This window comes from Hesperophylax consimilis, chromosome 3 (genome assembly GCF_061612785.1).
Source record: "Hesperophylax consimilis isolate HC1 chromosome 3, BYU_Hcon_1.0, whole genome shotgun sequence".
In the NCBI taxonomy this organism is placed as follows: Eukaryota; Metazoa; Arthropoda; class Insecta; order Trichoptera; family Limnephilidae; genus Hesperophylax; species Hesperophylax consimilis.
Genome location: NC_142838.1, coordinates 7554481 through 7575966, shown reverse-complemented (window position 1 = coordinate 7575966; position 21486 = coordinate 7554481). Strand labels below are relative to the sequence as shown.

The window sequence follows — 21486 nt, the reverse complement described above, 5'->3', positions numbered from 1 at the left end:
AGACAATCCTAGATATCACTCAAGGTGCTGGTAGAGTCACCGGCTTCACCGGCCGGTTTCCTTTGACCAGTCGGGTGTTGATTTGTATAAGGAACTCCAGTCCCTTTATTATTATCAGTAATGACCTTCTAACTTAAATAGCAGTCTACATTTACAGTACTATACTGTACATACTGTGTAATATATTGCGTTTAATAGTTTGTTTAAATAATTTAAAAAGTTTTAATTTTTCGGGTCATCAGAAAACGCATAAAACCTTTAGATGTGAACCGGAGGTCACCAGTCACCAGTCTCAAAAAACCTGCTTCGTTTTTCAACTGGCGATGTATTTTGTTTGGGAGTCGAGACGTTTTTTATTCTTAAGATTATTTGCCTTTAACATTGAAGAACACTAGGTAAAATGTTAGCAACTCGTCACTAACGTTATTGTATTGAACGAAAATGTAAAAACACATCCATGACTGTACCTGATAAACAATTTACCGACATTTAAAAACCTACAAACGTTTTCATCGGTTCTAATGTGAATGTGGACCAGGGTTGCCAGTGCATTTGTTCTAAAATACCTACAAGAGTGAAGAACTGAAGAGATATTAAAATTCCACACAAAATATCCACAAGTTCCTTTACCTCCAAAATGAAACAAAATTTTATTGAAATGAGCATTTTTTTTTACTATCTAGTTATTTCTTTAGGGCGTTCTCACAATTATTGTAAACATTAAATATCAATATGGTTGGATAATCAAGTAATGCCCACAATCTCCGCATTTTCCCCACAAAATTGTTCTCCCCGCAAAAACCCAATTCGTGAAGATTCTAGAAAATCCCCGCTATTTGGAGAATTCTCCACGAATCGGCAACCCTGATGTAGAACACCTATATTACTCACGTAGACTGGTTGTGGTGAATAATCAGATTCAGTCGTACCAACCGAATGATGTGTTTTAATGAAGTGATGTTTTATACGTTTTTAAATGCCAATTTTTAAATTCTTCCTATAATAATTTAAATGAATAAAAATGTTAATGTTCGTTTGTTCAAAATCTTTTTGTAAAACAGCGCAATTTGTTGGACAAACGTGTTTTTTTTAAAAAACACCGCCATCTGTAAAAGCAACACGCGCTTTTGTTTCTCTATCTGCACACGCATACTGAGCCACAGAAGCGCGTGGCGGGGTACAGCTAGTATATAATAAATATTTATTCAGAATCAGCGTTTGTTTATCTATATGAATATATATTTTTATAGGGACTGGAGTTTCTTACTGTCAATATTACCATCTCTCGTCAATATTGTCAATTATATTATGTGAAAAACAGAAAACGATCTCTTGCAATTTCACCAAGCATGGATAACTTAGAAGTGAAAATCGCTAAATTATAATTAATTGCGTTCGATGAGAGTGGTTTATTTATGCGTTCGATATTATATCACTTTTGGGAGCGGGTAGGTGGCGAACATAGACGCACATATTTATTTATCAGAGCGATAAGGAAATAGATTTGGCTCGGCAATATTGTCGTAATATCGGTGGCCGAGCGAACTCACCGTCAAGACAGTAAAATATGTCAATAAGAATAGGCAATACACGAAAATATCCAAGGAAAATTGTAACGGAAATACCTTGCCGGTAAGAATTTTTCGTAAAAAGTGGCTCGTTTATCAGAGCCTTAATGTCGGCATCCCAGTGCGCTCACAAATAGTTGATTTATGGCGCTCACTGGTAAGATAGGGCAATAGGGGCAATGAGTCAAGAATCATAGGTAATACATGATAATCTCGCATTCTATTTCCCCATAATACGGAAATCTTGACAGCAATACTATGTCGTAAAAACTTGTTCGTTTACGAACCCATAGGCACTAATTAGGTACTTATGCAAAAAGTAGTGACGGTCCACGATTTTTGCAAGCAGGTATTCCTATTTAAAAAAAATAATGTATTTGAAATAGGAATACCTGCTTCCAAAAATCGTGGACCAGTATTTATCTCTAATTATTATTTGGTATTTGTTAAGGTAAAACCACAATATTTTTTTATATATTATACAAAAATGCAACACAGAAAGTGTTTGTGACTATAGTGATTCTAGCTCCTCGTAAATACCAGACAATTGCCAGAAAGATGAACTACTGCATTTTGCAAGAGCACGGTTTTTGGATTTGAGCATTGAGTATGTATGTAGATGTAGATTGTCATTGTGATTGTAAAATAAAATGGCTGAATCAATCGGAAAACGTCAGGAATGATTCATCGCGTGAAGTGCTAGAAATATCGCCATGTGCTGTGAATTTTTCTCATTCTTTCAATGAATCTAAGCCTTTTTGAAATATTTTGTTTTTGTAGAGATTATTTTTTCTCATTCGCTGCTACAAGTGAGTTTCTAGGTATGTCAAAGCCTGCCCGATTCGTGCGCACTAACTTGCAGTAATTCCTGAAATTCCTGCCTAAAATTCAGTTGATGCAACAGAGTTGATTTTTTTCTGCTATGTTAACCTTTCATTGGTAAGTGCTAAAGTATTTATAAAAATAATTGCACATTTTCAATAAACATTCAAGCGTTTTACAACCGAACCATTTTGATTTTCCTCATCTGTCATATTATTATAACTTATTTAGACTGATTTACGTGTAATGTGATTTTTTGCGTAAACTATCCATAAAACGTATAGAAATCTGTTTGTTATGTAAGTTGTATAAATTTATAATATATAAAATTCGGAAATAGCATGACAATGTTCGATGTTTTTACAGCTGTTTTGATGTGAAAATGGTTGGATGTGATTGGTTTATTTATGGGTTGGATGCTAAAATTACAAGAATGCATTTATGTATATTTATGATGTTTAGTGATTAGGTACAGTGTCATTAATTACCCTATATCTACACTTTCTTCTTGAACATAACACTGGTTATGTTAAAAAAATAATAATTGATAATTGATACGGAAAAAAATAGAAAGGTATTGTTTGAATTACAGAGTAAAATATAAATTCTATTTTATGTCTTCACTTCTTCAATAGTTGCAAAATTACTTTGTGGTCTCATTTTAATTATATGAAAATGAAGTACTTTGTATACACCACTTTTAATTAATAATCATCTACATGTTTCAAAGCCAATGGCTTCTTAGTCAGGATAATTAAAATTAACAAATTGAAGAGGAAGCCATTGGCTTTGCAACATGTAGATTATTATTAATTAAGTGGTGTAAATAAAGTATTTAATTTTTTTTATCTAATTTATGTATTTCACAATATGGCAAAGACTTTCAACAAAATATCTTGCACATGAAACACTTTAGAGTTAATTTTTGATTTCCCTCAAAAAGCCTCTGGTGTTCCAAAGGTTAAAAGGCGTATGTACCTACCTACCTGCTTCTACTGTCAATATATTCGCAAAAGTACATTTTCGAAATACGAGTAGGTATTACTTATTTAAAAAATAATTAGAAAAATACACTTTTATTACTGAAATTTGTTATCAATGATTGTTTAAAGATTTCTCTTTCATGCTTCTCAATTTTCTCTTCAAAAATATCACTAAATTGTCTATCTTATTATCACTACCTTGTGCGTACTCTACCTACCGCTTGTAAAATCTCACTCGTCATAAACAACTAGCTTGTGGGATTGTTTTGGTTTTCAGCTGTAAAATTTTACTTGTCACAAACTAGTGATGCACAACCCGCGGCCCCATTCTTGCGGCCCGATGTCAATTTCATACGTCCCACTTGGCTATAGAGAAAAATCTAAATGTTTGGTGTAATTCTTGAAAACCCTTGCTGAAAACATTTTTTTTAAAGAGTTTTGGTTAATTTACACTGCATTTCCTAAACGGAACCAAATTTTAAGAACCGGTTTGCATAACACGTAATTAAAAAAAATCAACAGAAACCTTAACTCTCGCGGCCTATTTGAAAAATAGACGAGTGGCTCTTCTGCCGAAAAAGTTGTGCATCACTATCATAAATTTACCCCGTGCAGGGATGTAGGTACTCGTAACTAGGTACCTTCAAAAACACATTTATTGGTTTTTAAAACAAAATTGACGATGAGTTGTAACACAAAAGAAGACGTAAAAAAGGGAACAAATTTGCATAGCTCAAATTTCGCATGACTTTCGCAGATTTTATGACAATTTTAGATTGTGCCCGATGGATAATAATGGTTCACATAGCCGACAATCTTACACAGTTAGTGCCACAAAATTATGAATCCGTCCCTAACGGGATAGGAAATTTCTGCCCCTTTGTTACTAATTACTTCGAGAATAATTCCCTATTACTATTTTTTCAGACCCCACAACCCATTGATGTGTTCTGAAATTGTGTTGACAAAATTATTTGCTCGATATATCAGTGAATCGACCTCGTTATAACAGTCAAAAATTATATGAAGATAAGCCTAAAATAATAAATAATATGTTAAAATATGTTCTTTAATGAGCGTGTTTACGAAAGGAAAAGCAAATTTTATGCTGTGCGGTACTACAGTACAAGGTTTTGATAAGAATTCACTTTCCTAAATGTGATTCGTCCCTCGGTATAATACAGATTTCGAATAATGTAAATCCATTAAGAAAAGTGTGATTAGGATCAGTGGCAGCTAGATCTAAGGAGCAATGCGCAAACCCAAAATTTCTGTCAATCTAAAAATAATAATTATAAACTGATAATGGTATCATCGAAGATCAAAGCCAATAAAAGTAATAATAGTAAAAAATTCAACTGGCCGAATTTTCGTTCTTTGTATCACGTGTCATAAGTCACGTGGTGCGAGCGAATTCCATATCGCTCATCGAGAAACGTCACCCGGGAATATCAATTATCTATATGCGCAGAGCGTGGATGTCGACCATAGCATTGAAATTTCTCCGAAACGTGAACGGCGCTCGCCAATGCCTCTTAAACTCTTCGGTGAGATGGCGCCACTTTAGTTTACAGTTCACATATCATTCCAGCATGTCGGTATAAGCTCCAAAATTTGCTAATTGCTAGTATCTTTCACCGCTAAAGGTTAACCTGACGTAGAGATAGGTTGGCAATATTTTTAGCATACTACCCATTTTTGTGAGTACATGCCTCCACTGATTAGAATGTATTTTAGGCAATAGTCTCTAATCTCAGGAATGGTATATTTAATTTAATTGTATGAGAGCTTAAAAAGGATTTTTTCATTTAGACCTGAATTCTGTTAGAATTGTTATGGATCTTAGTTCCAGAGGGAATTTATTCCAAGCTTTTGGCCCAGATGCTCTGAAAGCGTTATCACCAAACTTAGTATTTGGCTTGCACTTAGGTTCCATCAGTCTGCCTATAGCTGATGATATGATATGTTGCTGATCTAAGAGTTGACTGCTTCAGAACAGTGTTTTCCGGGACGCATAGTTCAGAAATGTGGGGTGGGGCCATTTCATTGATGTATTCAAACACCATCCAGCACAATTTGTACTTGATACTTTCAGGGCACTTGAGCCAGTGAAGGTTACGAAGGTGTTCTGAAATGTGCGAATATTTAGAAACCCCGGTTGTGAGCGGTGCTGCTGCATTAAACACTGATTGAAGTTTGTCAATTTGATATTTTGGAAGGCTGGCATAAATGCGTTTGCAGTAATCGAGACGTGAGTCTACGTAGAGTTGATAAGTAGTTTTGTTGCCTCTGTAGGAAGGTTTCTTCGGAACTTGAGTTGTATGGTGAAAAAAATCTTACAGTCCTATTTATTTGACTTTTATACGAAAAGTCCGAATTGAAAATAGAAGAATATTTATGTTCCCATTCAAACAAATCAACTTTTTAAAATTTACAAAAGTGATGCACAACTTTTGCAGTAGATGGACCGCTTTGACTATTTTTCAGCAGCCTGCGACCTTCAAGTGGGTTTTTCTTGTTGTTGAGGGGGAGGGGGTTGACAGCGAAATTCAAGAGTTAAGGTTTCTGTTGATTTTTTTGAATTTTGGGTCATGCAAATCGATTCTTAAAATTTAGTTCCTCTTAAGACACGCAGCGTAAATTAACAAAACTCCACAAAAAAATATTCTCACCCAGGATTCCAAGTATTACCCCAAACTCCAACCGGCCAGGATAAAAATGAAAAGCGGGCCGCAAGAAAAGCCTGCAGCTTGGGCATAGCTGATTTGTGACAAGTAAAAGTTTTCAGCCGAAAAGCATGACAATCCCGCAAGCTACTTATTTGTGATGAGTGAGATTTTACAAGCGGTACGATACGTACAAACAATTTAGTGATATTTTTCTTGGAAGCCTTGAACCAGGTGATGATAGTTACAATGATTTGAGGGGAAATTTGAGAAGGCGTGAAAGCGAAATCTTTAAAACAATCATTGATTATAAATTTTGTTCATAAAAGTGTATTTTTCTAATATGTATTTTGAATATTTTATTTTTTTATTTATTTTTATTTTTTTATTTATTTTTATTTTTTTATTTATTTATTTATTGTAAGAAACAAACAGCAATTTTATACAGGATTAGTTATACAAGAGGTTACATATGAGGTAAGCCAAAATAGTAATACCTACATATAATACCTACATATAAGAATATGTAATACCTACTCGTGTTTTGGAAATATACTGCACATTTGCGAATATATTGATAGAAGAGGCAAGTTCTGTGTTCTTTCAGTTCTGTCAAGCAACCAGATTATAATGATATAATTACCGAACTTGAATAGGACTTTTACAGAACCTGAAAATGAATGTTGAAATTTGATGAATTGTTCAAATCCTCCAAAACCACCCCTTCCTAAGAGTTATTTAAATATTCATATATTTAATCTTATCTAAATCCCGATCAAAGTCAGGCAATAAAGCAAGTGCACAATACATAAAATCTTTATACAACTGTAAAATTTGTGATGCAATCCTTTTTCAGATTACACCATCTTGAAAATGGAGAGTTTACCGGGCGTGTCTGCAAGTGGGGCCGGCTCGGAGGGGCCCACGAAGGAGGCAGGGCCCCCCGCGGACTCCCCACGATCCACCGCACCCGCCCCCACATCACCCTCGGGACGCAGCTCTCCCCCGCCTGACTGCGCCATCTGCCTCGGGCAGTGCAAGAACAAATCTTTTACTGACTCCTGCCTGCACCAATTCTGCTTTCACTGTCTGCTGACATGGAGCAAGGTCTGTAATGTTTTGTGTTTTATCTTCCCATTTAAAAAAAATAAATTATGTGAATTCTGCGCAAGAGTCCTGACTGCTCCCAACCTTCTGGAGCCAATAAGAGTATGGCATCCCAAATTGGGGTATGTTGCGAGTCTGAGATTAGTGGGGAGGGAAAGGTGATGGGAAGACGAAGGTAGGGAAGTACCTGGTTATTCAGATTTGGTCACCAAACATGGCTAAAGTCATTTCAAGCAACGTTTCGGTTTTGAATGGTGGTCTTTCACCTGGGCGATACTGAGAGTGTCTTACACTCTGGAACGTGCTGTAAATAGCATGCCAACAGAGTCTCTCAACCAAAATCTCTGAAATTACTGTTCTTCATGTGTCAGCTAAGTAGAGAACTTATTGTATTTTTAGAAACCTATAAACACAGCAAAGTAATGGTGAAGTGCACAGGGTACTTCAGTAACCTTTCACATTACAAAAATGTTTTGTATTGCTTCTTGGCATGTCAAAGTTTAATTTTATGTTTTCTAATAATCTATAAACCCACTGAACAGGTAAACCGATAGAAGTCTTTTCAATAGAAGTGTTTTATGGGCGTGTCTGTGTACCTGTAAGCTAAATTTTTCATTACTTCTGGTGAAATTAGTCAATCCTTACTAAATGTCAAAATTAGTTCTTGAATAGATAATTAATTTGACACATACAAAGCATTTTCATAAACCTGTTTATATTTTTCTAGGCTTATGAAAAGGTACAAGAAAAATTTACCAGTCTTTGCAGGATTTTATTAAAGAATCTAGAATTTTTAGGTTTTTAAAAAATCAAATGCCTGATTGTATCATACGTATCCAGACCTCCAGAATATTTCAAGAGAATTCATATTTACGCCAAAAACACTCAAACCCCGAAACCGCTTGATACCGTGTCGCCGACACATTTGGAGATCTTTACATCAAAATAACTCAATCAAATGATGTATTATATGTGATTAATCAAGATAATTACATAGCAATATAATAGCAGGACCTGAAACACATCTGAAAATAATCATCCATCACCTCCCTCGGACACACCAACCCACGAAGTGACCGCGGCTAGGAAGGCTACTCAGTATTTACGTAGGACCCCCTCCACTACTCCCCGGATGGAATTCCATGATGGCCGCCGTCTCCAACCAATCACAGCCCAGCATGTCACCTTGACTTTCTTATCAAACACTGATAACAGATTCAAATGTGATTAATTGTGATATCATCAGACTGGATTTACGGGAAAATGATGCTAGATATAACTACGAAATAAATATCAACATCAAGAAATGATTATATACTAATACAATAACATGAATAATTATATCTAACTATATTTGTTACCCTTTGGGAAATGTTCAAACCAAAGATATTTAACTTCAAACCCAATATGAAAATTTGTATAATTATTTATAAAATTAATAAACGGGACTGCGGGAGATGGTTTTGGTAGATTGAACTGACTTGGTTAAAGGTATCATATTAGAATATAACTTTTCTCTCAACAAGATAATTGCAGAGAGGAAAAATACCTAACCACTTTACTCCTCACGAAAGAGGATAGAACGCCTCCGAGAGGGTTCGATTTGAAAACGTTCTATAAATAGAGAACCGAATTCCATACAAAGTCAGTTCAACAACTACTTCTGAAAGGGAATCCTCTCTCCTGAAAAACCATCTCCAAGTCTCCAAAAGTCTCAAGAAATATTTTCAAGTGTTTTTATTCAGTAGTAAATTCAGTTTATTGCCAGTAATAAATTCTTTTCGTCAGCTCAGATCTGGAAACAAATTCCTCTCTGATCGTGGCTTTAAACTCCACTACCAACCTCTACAACATCTACCAAGACTGAAAACGCTGACAAGTGTACCCAGCTACCTTCGTATCTACAGTTATTGTACGGACGGTATATTGTCTCGTACACTGATTGTGGTTTGTTCAAAAAAATGTTATTTTACGCGGTTTATTATTATTACATATTTTCTTTCTCATTCAGCTGAAAGTTTACAATCGTAAAAACACAGTTTTGAGATACTTGATTTTGAATGTTTGGAGATAAAGGAATAAATAGATTAGTTTGTTTTATCTACAATTCAGATAAAGCTTTTTAACAGTCACTTGGAACTTGTGGCCAGCTGTTTCCCTGTCCCAAGTTTTACCTAATCAATGTCTGGAGAAACTATAATTATTTGTGGAATTAACATTTAAAAAAAAAGTTAAAGAGCCTCACTTTTAAAAAAAAAAATTCTTACCTTTAAATAAGTCATTACAATTTATTTCTGTTTATAGTGATATAATTCCACATTAAATATATGTATATTTTTTTTTAGATTCTTTATTTAATTTTGATAGAATGAACACTCTTGACAATGAAGTGCATTGTTATTTTAGGTATATAATTTTATATTATATGATTACATTATTTTTTGTCCCAGCGCCTTTTTACTAGTGGACTGAAAAAGGTTTCCCATGCGTGGTATATAATCTACGGTAGATGAAAATACTTACTAACAATATTTTAAAGTTAGGTAATTATATCCTTTATTTCCCAAAGAGAATCGTCTATTCATATTATTGCACTGCATTTTAAGCCTAGCCAATCATAGCCAAGTAATCAAAGCCAACTAAATGCTGGGATTTATAATTCTTATCAAAACCTTCTGTATTTTCTTTACACCGCATATATACGCCCTCACTTAAACCTGCACACCTTTCTGAATCCTTTCTTTCAAGCCCATATTAAAAGAATTTTTTTAAATACATAAATTATAAACAAAACTTACACTTTAAAAATCGCTAATATTGTCTTCAATAATTAAACGAAAATCTGAAACAGAAAAATCTAGGACTCGAACCCATTGTGGATGTGTGACCGTATCCTCTTCTGATTTTTATCTTTTTCTGTTTCAGATTTTCGTTTAAAAATCGCTAATATTGTCTTCAATAATTAAATATTACAATTTGAGGGTTTACTCATTAAAGTTATTCCAAAAAATAAATAAACTTACACTTTTCAATTTACACATTAAATTTCACAACTTCAACTCCCTTCATACACGACACTTAGGACGGGTTGTTTCGGAAAATTTGAACAATTCTTCAAATTTCAACGTTCATTTTCGGGTTCTGTAAAAGTCCCAATCAAGTTCTGTTATTATATCATTACAGGCTAGCTGCTTGACAGAACTGAAATAATAACAGAACTTGCAAATTAACTTTGAATTTGAAGAATTGTTCAAATTCTCCGAAACAAGCCGTTCTTAGTTTGTGTTATTTAAAAATTGTAAACTATGGCACTCGAAGGCGCGAAGAGGCGCACTTGATTATCAATGTTTTTTTATGAAATACAATTTTGTTTTCGAGAAATTCTTGTAGATGTCAGCATCGTGATAGTTCTACGAATGTCCAAGTGAGGGGGAAATACATTTATGACGAAAGAGCGCTGGAATATCGGCAGTCAAAGTTTCCGTGTCAACTGTTGATACAGCCGCGTATGAGTATGGACTGTTTGCCGTAACATCAGTTGATATAGCCGCGTGCAAAGAGTTAAAATTCTTGAAAATGGTCTGGACTCACCAGAGCTTTAACTGCATTTTACCAATTTAATAAAAAATCATTTACCGTCAAGATAAACACGACAAACCAATTTATTTCATTTGCCCACATGTAAAACCAACATTAATGCACAATGTAATACAAAATTTCACAATTTTGACATTCTTAGCAATAACCTTATGAAATATCGAACAGAAGTAACATGTACGGTCGTAAATTAATGTGAGTATGGAATGTATTGATGGCATCTCCTATCCTTATCCTTTCTTTGTATTATGTAAGCTGTTTGTTTCTTACAAATAAAAATAAATAAATTAATGGAGTGTTCTAATCTTTTCAGATCAAACCGGAATGTCCACTTTGCAAGCAGGCGTTCAAATCCATCATCCACAATGTGAAGTCCAACCATCAATACGAGGAGTACCGCGTGGAGCCCCAGCACCCTCCGGGAGATGACTTCCTGGAAGTAGACTACTATGAGACCCCCCGCTTCCGGTACAGGTAACATTTAAAAAGTCAAAAAACCAAAATAATTTTGCAAACATTTTATTGCTCCATGGTTGGTGGTTATTTTAGTTTCAAATTTCTTGAAATTATAAATGTTTTTTTATTTCCATAGAAAACTTACTTACCCCAAAAACACTTGCAACATTTGGGCAGCGTATTCATCACTTTTATGGCCTCGATGTATACAGACAGTACACTGTTAACCACTAACATTGACTTGTAAACAATCCATAACAAGTCAATACATGGATGATTTTATTGGCAGGAAAATATCTGACCAACACATATACATATTGCATAGACATATATTTTGAACACTGTATCGAACAAAAAATATTTACACCTTATAAATAATAACATAATTATAATTTGTCTTTGAAAAAAAAATATTATTACCTGTTCTAGTGTAATGTAATGTAATGTCTTGATAATTACTAAAACTGGATAAAACCAAAATTAGCTTCTTTGAGTTACACTCAAAACCACCATACCTTTATTTCCTCACCCAGGAGTGCAACAATGCATATTTTAGTGTTTGAAGAAACTGATTCTGGAGTTACTTGGTTGTAGTAATTACCCCAAGATATATGAATGGGATGATATAGGCTCAAAATAAATTCCAATCTACAATAGGCAACTATATGTACACTTCAGAACGATGGTACCACGCTCCGCTCGAGGCCGCCACGCAGTTAAATCCCACAATGGAGTGCCCTGTGAACCATTGCCTTATTTTGCAACTTTATTTTTCTGTATATCGGTGCGGTGCAAATTAAAATAGTGTCAGGTTATTTGTAACCCAGGAATGTTTATCTTTCTTTAAAAAAACACTGATGTATCTGCACTGAAACCGAAATAAAATAAAAAATTATTATTTTTTATTTATACTGGTTTTTTTTTTTAAAAGATGTTCTTCCATGACTTCCGTGTGAACAATCCAGTAGCATAATGTATTTATTATGTACCTACATAAAACTAAAATTGTTACTTTGTGGCATTTGACTGTTACAATTATCCTAGGCATTGGATATTTTTTATAGCACCATTTTTGGGAAAAATCACCTCAAGGGGGAATACACTAAAGAAAGCTATACGTAAAACAAAAATGCCGATTATTTGTTATATTTACATATTACTTATTATAAAATTAGCTAATGATGATCATTGTCTGGACTGTTAAGGACCACGTTGACGCTTCACCGCCATGAGGGCCTGGCACTAGAGCGCCTGCTGATGCGCTACCCACTGGTGCCGCTTGGCGCGCTGCCCACCGCGCTGCCCACGCAGCCCCCGCCCGCACGCCACTCACGCCGCCACCGCCCCGCCATGTTCCGCGAGTCCGTCTACCGCCACAACCTGTGGGCGCGACCGCTACCCGACATCACTGGCCGTCATCGGGAATGCTCCCCTGAGTTTTACAGGTACACTAGAATTCAATAACAAACTTAATCAGGAAAATTTAACCGGACATGATGTTAAAAATATAAAAAAACGTATGTGTGACCTCTCTTGGAATATGCTTTCCAAATATGTAGTCCATATTTTGCCAAGGATATAGATCTAATAAAGGGTACAGAGACAATTTACTAAAATATCATGAGCTTTGAGAGACTGGCAATATGAAGATAAACTTAAGGAACTAAAACTATCAACATTGAAAGAAAGATAAGTGAAAGGGGTGACTTGATTGAGACTTTTAAAATCTTATCTGGATGTATAGATGCTCTAGTATTTAAGAAATTTTCACCACCAGCGCAAGAACGGGCCGTTTTTACGACTCGTTTTTGTGTAAGTCGGCTCGTATGTGGAACGAGCTACCGGCATCTGTTTTTCCTCCCTCCTATAATCCGAGCCTCTTCAAGGCCCGCATTAACAAATCCCTTCCTACAGCCCCTACCTTACTCCGCCTCACAACGCCACCCAACCGGGTGGTGACATAGTTCCCCCGTCTGTGCACTGCACAGGCAGGGACACTCTTGTGAGGTGTCACATAAAAAAAAAAAAAAAAAAAAAAAAAAATGTAAATCTTCGTGGGCACTAAAAAAAATTAATAAAATACCTTTTGTATCAAATCCCAATATATTATCAAATAATGTTTTAAAATATGTTAAATTATTGTATCTAATAAAAAAAAATAATAAAAAAACTTCCTTGCAAATAGAGTAGTGGAAGCATTTAACCTTTTGAACGCGTTAATTTGCTCCGTTTTATCTATACCCGTACGCGGTACATATTTTCAAATACCTATGCACGCAATTAAATGTCAAATTATAGCATTCTGGCATGATTTATTGGACTATATAGACAGAACAGATTATTCTCCACAATATGATAACAAATCCTCGTGTGTCAACACTCTTGGATGTTTATAAAAACATCATCATAAAATTTCATACAAAGACGTACCGTATCTTTTGAATGTGGTCCCACCATTCACTCGGCGTGTGTATAATTAGGCCACTGCGTTGATAGACACAAGTGGAACACCATGAGCACTTATCATTTTTTGTTATGAAAACTTTTTCTAAAACTGGACAGGGGCCGTTCAAGTATTATGTAAGCACTATAGAGGGGCAGGGGGCTCTTTGCTTTGCTTATTTTTGATGACATGGGGGGGTGGGGGGTCGAGATAGTGATTACGTCAGCATTGATCAGCAGTAGTTATTTTTTTTACACACTAGCAACCCACACATTGTCTATGTTTGAAAACCGAATACATATTCGGGGATACCCACCGTGTCAATAAAGTTTGTTTAAATGAATATTATGTGCATTAAAGTCCTCTATCCTAAGTCTATTTTATAAGTGCTGCTTATGAATCAATAAAAAACAGAATACATTAACAGAAAAATGCATATAGTACCAATTTGTACGTAAGCATGGGAGGGGGGGGTAAGAGCTTTGCTTACTTTTGGTGACAAGGGGGAAGAGGGGGTAAATAACTGTAATAAATCTGCTTACGTAATACTTGAACGGCCCCACACTTAAATTTTATGTCACTTAATATAATAACAAAATTGAACTAACGCCATCCGTTGACAAAATTGTAAACTATGGCACTCGAAGGCGCAAAGAGGCTCACTTGATTATCGATGTTTTTAAATGAAATACAATTTTATTTTCGAGAAATTCTTGTAGATGTCAGCATCGTGATAGTTCTACGAATGTTCAAGAGAGCGGGAAATAAATTTATGTCAAAAGACCGCTGGAATATCGGCATTCAAAGTTTCCGTATCAACTGTTGATACAGCCGCGTGTGAGTATGGACTTTTTGCCGTAACAACAGTTGATACGGCCGCGTGCAAAGAGTTAACAAACTTCCAATGTCATCGATGGTACAAATTTAATTAGAGTAGTGGAAGCATTTAACAAACTTTCACAATATGTCATCGATGCTACAAATATAAATCAATTTAAAGCTCGATTGGATTCCTATCCGAAGAAAATCCGAAGATCTCTTATCGATCTCTTATTTTTTACCCTCTTTCACCCCGACGCATAGTGCCACATAAAAGGAATTCAACTGTTGTACCATCAGTATTTCAGTCCTGCTGGAATAAAAACTTAAATGAAAAGTGATTTATTTTTGGGGTATTATGCCATGTTGCGCTATCTCCTTTTGTAGCCAACGTTTCGGACAGCCGAACAGTCCAAACAGCCGGACAGCCAAACAGTCCAAACAGCCGGACAGCCAAACAGTCCAAACAGCCGGACAGCCAAACAGTCCAAACAGCCGGACAGCCAAACAGTCCAAACAGCCGGACAGCCAAACAGTCCAAACAGCCGGACAGCCAAACAGTCCAAACAGCCGGACAGCCAAACAGTCCAAACAGCCGGACAGCCAAACAGTCCAAACAGCCGGACAGCCAAACAGTCCAAACAGCCGGACAGCCAAACAGTCCAAACAGCCGGACAGCCAAACAGTCCAAACAGCCGGACAGCCAAACAGTCCAAACAGCCGGACAGCCAAACAGTCCAAACAGCCGGACAGCCAAACAGTCCAAACAGCCGGACAGCCAAACAGTCCAAACAGCCGGACAGCCAAACAGTCCAAACAGCCGGACAGCCAAACAGTCCAAACAGCCGGACAGCCAAACAGTCCAAACAGCCGGACAGCCAAACAGTCCAAACAGCCGGACAGCCAAACAGTCCAAACAGCCGGACAGCCAAACAGTCCAAACAGCCGGACAGCCAAACAGTCCAAACAGCCGGACAGCCAAACAGTCCAAACAGCCGGACAGCCAAACAGTCCAAACAGCCGGACAGCCAAACAGTCCAAACAGCCGGACAGCCAAACAGTCCAAACAGCCGGACAGCCAAACAGTCCAAACAGCCGGACAGCCAAACAGTCCAAACAGCCGGACAGCCAAACAGTCCAAACAGACGGACAGCCAAACAGTCCAAACAGCCGGACAGCCAAACAGTCCAAACAGCCGGACAGCCAAACAGTCCAAACAGCCGGACAGCCAAACAGTCCAAACAGCCGGACAGCCAAACAGTCCAAACAGCCGGACAGCCAAACAGTCCAAACAGCCGGACAGCCAAACAGTCCAAACAGCCGGACAGCCAAACAGTCCAAACAGCCGGACAGCCAAACAGTCCAAACAGCCGGACAGCCAAACAGTCCAAACAGCCGGACAGCCAAACAGTCCAAACAGCCGGACAGCCAAACAGTCCAAACAGCCGGACAGCCAAACAGTCCAAACAGCCGGACAGCCAAACAGTCCAAACAGCCGGACAGCCAAACAGTCCAAACAGCCGGACAGCCAAACAGTCCAAACAGCCGGACAGCCAAACAGTCCAAACAGCCGGACAGCCAAACAGTCCAAACAGCCGGACAGCCAAACAGTCCAAACAGCCGGACAGCCAAACAGTCCAAACAGCCGGACAGCCAAACAGTCCAAACAGCCGGACAGCCAAACAGTCCAAACAGCCGGACAGCCAAACAGTCCAAACAGCCGGACAGCCAAACTATCCAAAACGTTGGCTAAAGAAGTAGGTAGCACAACATGGCATAATACCCCAAAAATAACCACTGTAATACTTTTGATCATAAAATCATTCATATCTAAAATAAAATTACTTTACTTTTTAAATCAATTCATCATTTCGTATTGTGAAATTCCGAATTAATTTATGTGCTGATAAAAAAAATATGCTAAAGATTCCTTGTCTTCGCTTATTACATATTTATATAGAAATTTAGTTTAAAAAAATATGTAAATAATGAACCTTGGAAAAAACTTTGTACCAAAATTATCATGTTAATCAGTGAAATGGCTTTAGCCGTGATTGGTGACCAGATCTGAATAGCCAAGTACTCCACCGTCCTCCTAATCTCCCTCCATCCCCGATTGGGGATGCCATAGTTTCACTAACTCTTGTGTACTATTCACATCAAGACATAACTTTGAATGTGCAATAGATTGGCTGAATCGGGCCTGTGAAACTCTTGTTTGGTATTCTAATAAATAAAAGATTGAGATAATAGTTGTCTTAAAAACATACTTATTTAATTGTTTCTTGTAGGGAAAATGAAGCACAAATTCATCGACTGGGTCCCTGGCTGCAGCGAGAACTGGACTTCCTTATCTCGGACTCGGCTCGTGCTTTCCAAACCATCATGCGAACCATCACATCTATTCCCATCCTCTCACCCGTGTTCCGCCAGATGATGCTGCCGTTCCTGAATGTCTACACAGATCACTTTCTGCATGAATTCTATTCATTTGCTAGTTCTCCCTTCGACATGGTTGGTTACGACTGCGCAGTACAGTACCAAGCTGGCAGCAGTCCTCCCATCACAGACACTTTTGTGAATGAAGTCATTTCCAGCTCCGATGAGGAGAACAGCACCGACAGTGATATTGTGATGCTCGCCCAGCCTGGACCTTCGCATGCGTTCCCCGTTCCCTTCGCCGCTACTCCCACATCCGAAGCCGCCACTTTTTCCAGAAGACTCGGGAGCTTAAGCAATTCTGTTATTGCAATAGAAACCATGTCTCACTCTGACACCGAAGATTCTTCCGATGAAGTGGTTATGGTTGGGTACATAAAGCCGCCCCATGAGAGGACTCCGGAAGTTGTAGATTTGCTGGCATCTGATAGTGATACTGTGATAATAGAAGAACCTAGACAAAATAATAGCCCAATAGAGGTGGTAGATGAACAAAGCCTACCGGCTCACCGGCCTGCTGACCAGCCGTCCTCTTCGGGCTTGGTGAAGTTAAGCTTGAAGCGTAAGCGTAATGTGCCAATGGGACCAGACACTGAAAGTGAAGGAGATTCAAATCAAGATAAAAATATTCATAAATACAAACGTTTCAAAAGCAGACATTTGAGAAAACACGTACCACGAGACAGCGCCTCCACCGAGTGCACGGACCGAGATACGGATTGCACAGATGAAGATTACACCCCAAATACTAATTCTCTTTCTGACAATCTAAGTGAGAGTTCTCTATCAGAACGAGAACCTCCCAAATCTTTGTACAAATCTAAACAGTCTCTTGCGTCTGAGATATTGAAGAAGTTAAAAATGAATTTTGGAGGGAGTCATAGCTCTCAACGATCCGTCAATACGGAAAACAGCCTAGATAGTGACACATTTTACCAAGTGTCTGAATATGATGAAAGTGCTTCGGAAAACGAATCAGTGGCTGGTTCTAGTTCAAGTAAAAGAAAATCCCGCAAGAAGTCTAAACACAAAAAACGTCACAGTGCAGATACGGCCTCCAACTCGTCCAACAACACAGACAACCAAAAATTGAAATTCAAGAGTAGATCAAAGAGCAAAGAAAGATTAATAACAAAAATATTTGAAAACAAACAACCTAAAAGCGTCAAAGGAAAAGCAGTTTTGTCTAGTAAATCCAAAGCAAAAAACAAATGTTTTGTTAAATCTTCGAAGAGGAATGTGGTGAATGTAAATGGCCCATCCACAAGTTCGGCCGCTACGGCTACCTTCAGCACCGAAGCCAGCATCCCCCCTGAGCAACCACATGAGCCAGAGAGTCACAGCCACGAGGAGGCACGACCGCTGTGGAACTTTGTGCCCAGCGGCGGCAGCAATCTCCTGGATCTCATGAGTAAGTCCATCTTGTCCCCCAACAATCCAGTGCTCTCAATAAACAGTGAGAATTCCGCCTCTTCTGGCTTTGTCAACCAATTCCCAAATGATATTACATCGTTTATAAACCAAATTGACGAAACCTTCTTCGAGGTCCCTAATCCCCCTCCCCCTCCCCCTTCACCCAAACCACTCAACCTAAGTGCAAATAAACAAACGGATGATTCGTTTTTGTGAAATCAAGTGCGTTTATGATAAAGACTGCTAACAAAATTAATACTGCCCTTATGTGTACATAATAATATAAATATATATATGAAATATATTTAGTGTTTTTCACGACCGAATAAAGCATTTTAGTACAGCTTGTTATTTTTAAACGATGTAATGCCATTCCATAAATTATTAGTAGGTACTTTATATTATACATATTTTACTATGCATTGATTCTTTAAATCATCACGCTTGTTACATAAGTGAACGGGTTCTACTTATTGATAATCTAGGTATTAGAGTAGTCATGAACAAAAAGATATATGTACCTAATTAAAGAATTAAATCACAAATCATCAGTTAATTCGCAGTACATCCTCAATTATCAGATCTGAAGCTGTAACTAAAGTAAATGAAAAAAAAAAATATATCTTTTGTAATCTAATAACGAAATTACCAGTTTATTTTTTGTGCACGTCATGTAAATTTTTTTATGTTGATACGTACTGAACGTTTATGTTTTTTGTGAATAATGAGAATAGAATATTACAAGTAATTACATATTATCACAGAATAAAGAAGAAAACTAGAAGTGCCTTCTGTATAAATTTGAATGGAAACAAATGTGCCTCTGACTTGGTACCTTTTGGTTCTAGATCATTTAGCACACGGTCTGACTCTCTTACACTTGCCTGAAATTATATATCGCCATCCCTTTTCAATTTCGTAATCACGGTGAAATACAATTTTGTATGGAAATATTTGCCCATTTTGGGCTTGTATTTGGATCACAAAACACGCCCACAAGGCACTTCTTGTGTTATTCTTTATTCTATGCATATTATTGACTTTAAAATCAATGTATTCTCTTTATTTTGAATTTGAATGATCAAGGTTTGATGTGCAACTTACTAAGAAGTAAATGATTAATTTTGTCAGTCTTTAACTATATAAATTTTATTATTGTATTTTTTTTTACAAATACCACCTTAATTCTGAATGTATAGATTTTTTAATTGAAATCATGCTGTATCATAATGTGTATATTAAATTATAATAAATATCAACACAGATGTTGGATTGCAAAATTTAATAATGTCTTTTATTATTTCTGGATTTTGAAATAGTGTATAAATTTTATAATATAAAAACACAATTTACATGCAAGTACGTTAGAGCAAAAAATAGAAACAATATTCGGTGAAGTTCCTGACGGGAGTCTGTTTCAATTTCGTAAAAATATCATAATGTTTATTTATGTATGTAGAAAAGTTATTATTATTAACTGTTGATTTTTATAATAAATATTGACATTGGACATTGTTATTGCAAAGAGTCGACATACCGTTCTTTTTATCGCTAGATGTCACTCATAATTACATATACTAAATGAAAGAAACATTAAAACACCTTTGTACTTTCTGATGTATGTCGGCCTGGCTTTAAAATTATTATCATTTAAATAAAATCTTGTTATTTCTTTTGTTACGTGTCACAATTAGGTTTATTCAAAAGTTGAGATTTTATTGAATTTTTAATTTCCGCTGTCTATCCATCTATCTAATAGCTGGCTTAATGTTTCGCCGGTATGCCGCTAGATGAATGGTCGTGTCAATTTTAAATCCGCCCCAAAGGCCCCTGCACTTCGTACTAGAGGTGGGTCCTGTGAGTACTTTTCGTTACTGGGTACAATGAGTACAGGTACAAAAAAATACCTGTTACAAAATACTCAAAAGTATTACCGACCTGAGGATTGATTAAGAATAAGTAATTTGTAAACTGTACTCACATAATTTCTACTCACAGATTCCCCACAAATTCTCTGCAAAAAGTTGATTCCCCCAATAATTGGGGGGTATTGTTAGAGAATTTCTGTGAAACATAATTCCCCACAAAAATTTCAGATGAATAAATTTCTCACAAAAAAATTGGGGTGGGGGTTGTTAGAGAACTTCTGTGAAAAGTTAATCCCCACAAAAAAAATCAATATGTGATTCCCCACAGTAATTTATCAAATCCATGGGGGGGGGGGGGTGGCTACGAAAAGTTCACTATTAAAAATACCTGGTAATAGTACCTATTAAAAATATTTAGTCCCAGTATAAAATACTAGTATTTTGGAACCAGGTATTTTGAAGATTTGTCACAAGTACAAAGTATCGCATGAAAATACCCAGTACTTTTAATGGGTACGATAAATACGCCTCACCTCTACTTCATTTTTGGTCATTGAAAGCTGGTGACAAAAGTCTTGTAGGAAATTTTCATAGGACCACCTCCTCTCCCTTCTTTCCTCCATGATTGTGCCCATTGCTAGGGTGGGGTGCACAAGGGGAGTGGCATAAACAAACCACTCTCGTCAGTGGTATATAATAATAATAATACTTGGATGACTTGTATACCGCCGTTTTTGTGCAAAAACACCTCAAGGGCGCTATGGTTTCTAGGCGAATGGAATATCTATTAGTGATGGGCAGGATCGAAACATTTACAGGATTGAAATATTTCGATCGAAACATCGAAACAAAAGAATTGAGATATTAATCGCTATCGTTAAGATAACACATCTGCCCTGATGATGGACACTGCAATGCTGTCAAAGAAGGAGTTAGCGCAACACGGCATAACACCCCAAAAACAAATAACAAAAATACTTTTGGCCATGAAAATCTTAAATCATATTTGCTATCGTTAAGAGTCCAGCGTGAGCAGTAGCTGCGGACAGTGGCAAATCATCAATCAGATTTTTGTCGGGATGGGGATGGGGGCACATAGACGAAGCGTGGTACATTGGTATGGCAACATTTGGGTAGGTAAGTACTGCATTTGCGAAAAATGGGCTAAACCAGTGCTTTTACACTGGCAATAATGTTTATCGCTTACTCGCAGATAGCAAATAGCCACGTAATCAGTATAACTCCCATACTTTTTTAGTTTTTTGGTGACGTCATCACAGCCCTATCCAATGAAAAGCCGTCGTG

At 36.9% G+C, this 21486-nt stretch overlaps 1 protein-coding gene across 2 annotated transcripts; it reads left to right on the top strand.

The window, feature by feature from the left end:
- The first annotated feature begins 2138 nt into the window (after nt 1–2138).
- LOC149424878 (uncharacterized) lies at nt 2139–19601 on the top strand. 2 transcript variants are annotated; one of them, XM_089647602.1, is made up of 5 exons: nt 2139–2507; nt 6896–7146; nt 11057–11211; nt 12405–12644; nt 16753–19601. In XM_089647602.1, the coding sequence occupies exons 2-5, from the start codon at nt 6913–6915 to the stop codon at nt 18527–18529; spliced, it is 2406 nt and encodes an 801-aa protein (XP_089503728.1). In that variant the 5' UTR covers nt 2139–2507; nt 6896–6912; the 3' UTR covers nt 18530–19601. The 2 variants fall into 2 exon arrangements, with proteins under 2 accessions (XP_089503728.1, XP_089503721.1); XM_089647595.1 differs by having other exon boundaries at nt 11057–11217.
- The last annotated feature ends 1885 nt before the right edge of the window (nt 19602–21486 follow it).

What these genes read in the sequence shown, in the direction of transcription:
- LOC149424878 (XM_089647595.1), top strand. Translation starts at nt 6,913, where the DNA reads ATGGAGAGTTTACCGGGCGTGTCTGCAAGTGGGGCCGGCTCGGAGGGG. An exon ending in GTCTGCTGACATGGAGCAAG is followed by an intron (nt 7,147 to 11,056) that starts GTCTGTAATGTT and finishes TAATCTTTTCAG; the next exon opens with ATCAAACCGGAATGTCCACT. An exon ending in TGCTCCCCTGAGTTTTACAG is followed by an intron (nt 12,645 to 16,752) that starts GTACACTAGAAT and finishes TGTTTCTTGTAG; the next exon opens with GGAAAATGAAGCACAAATTC.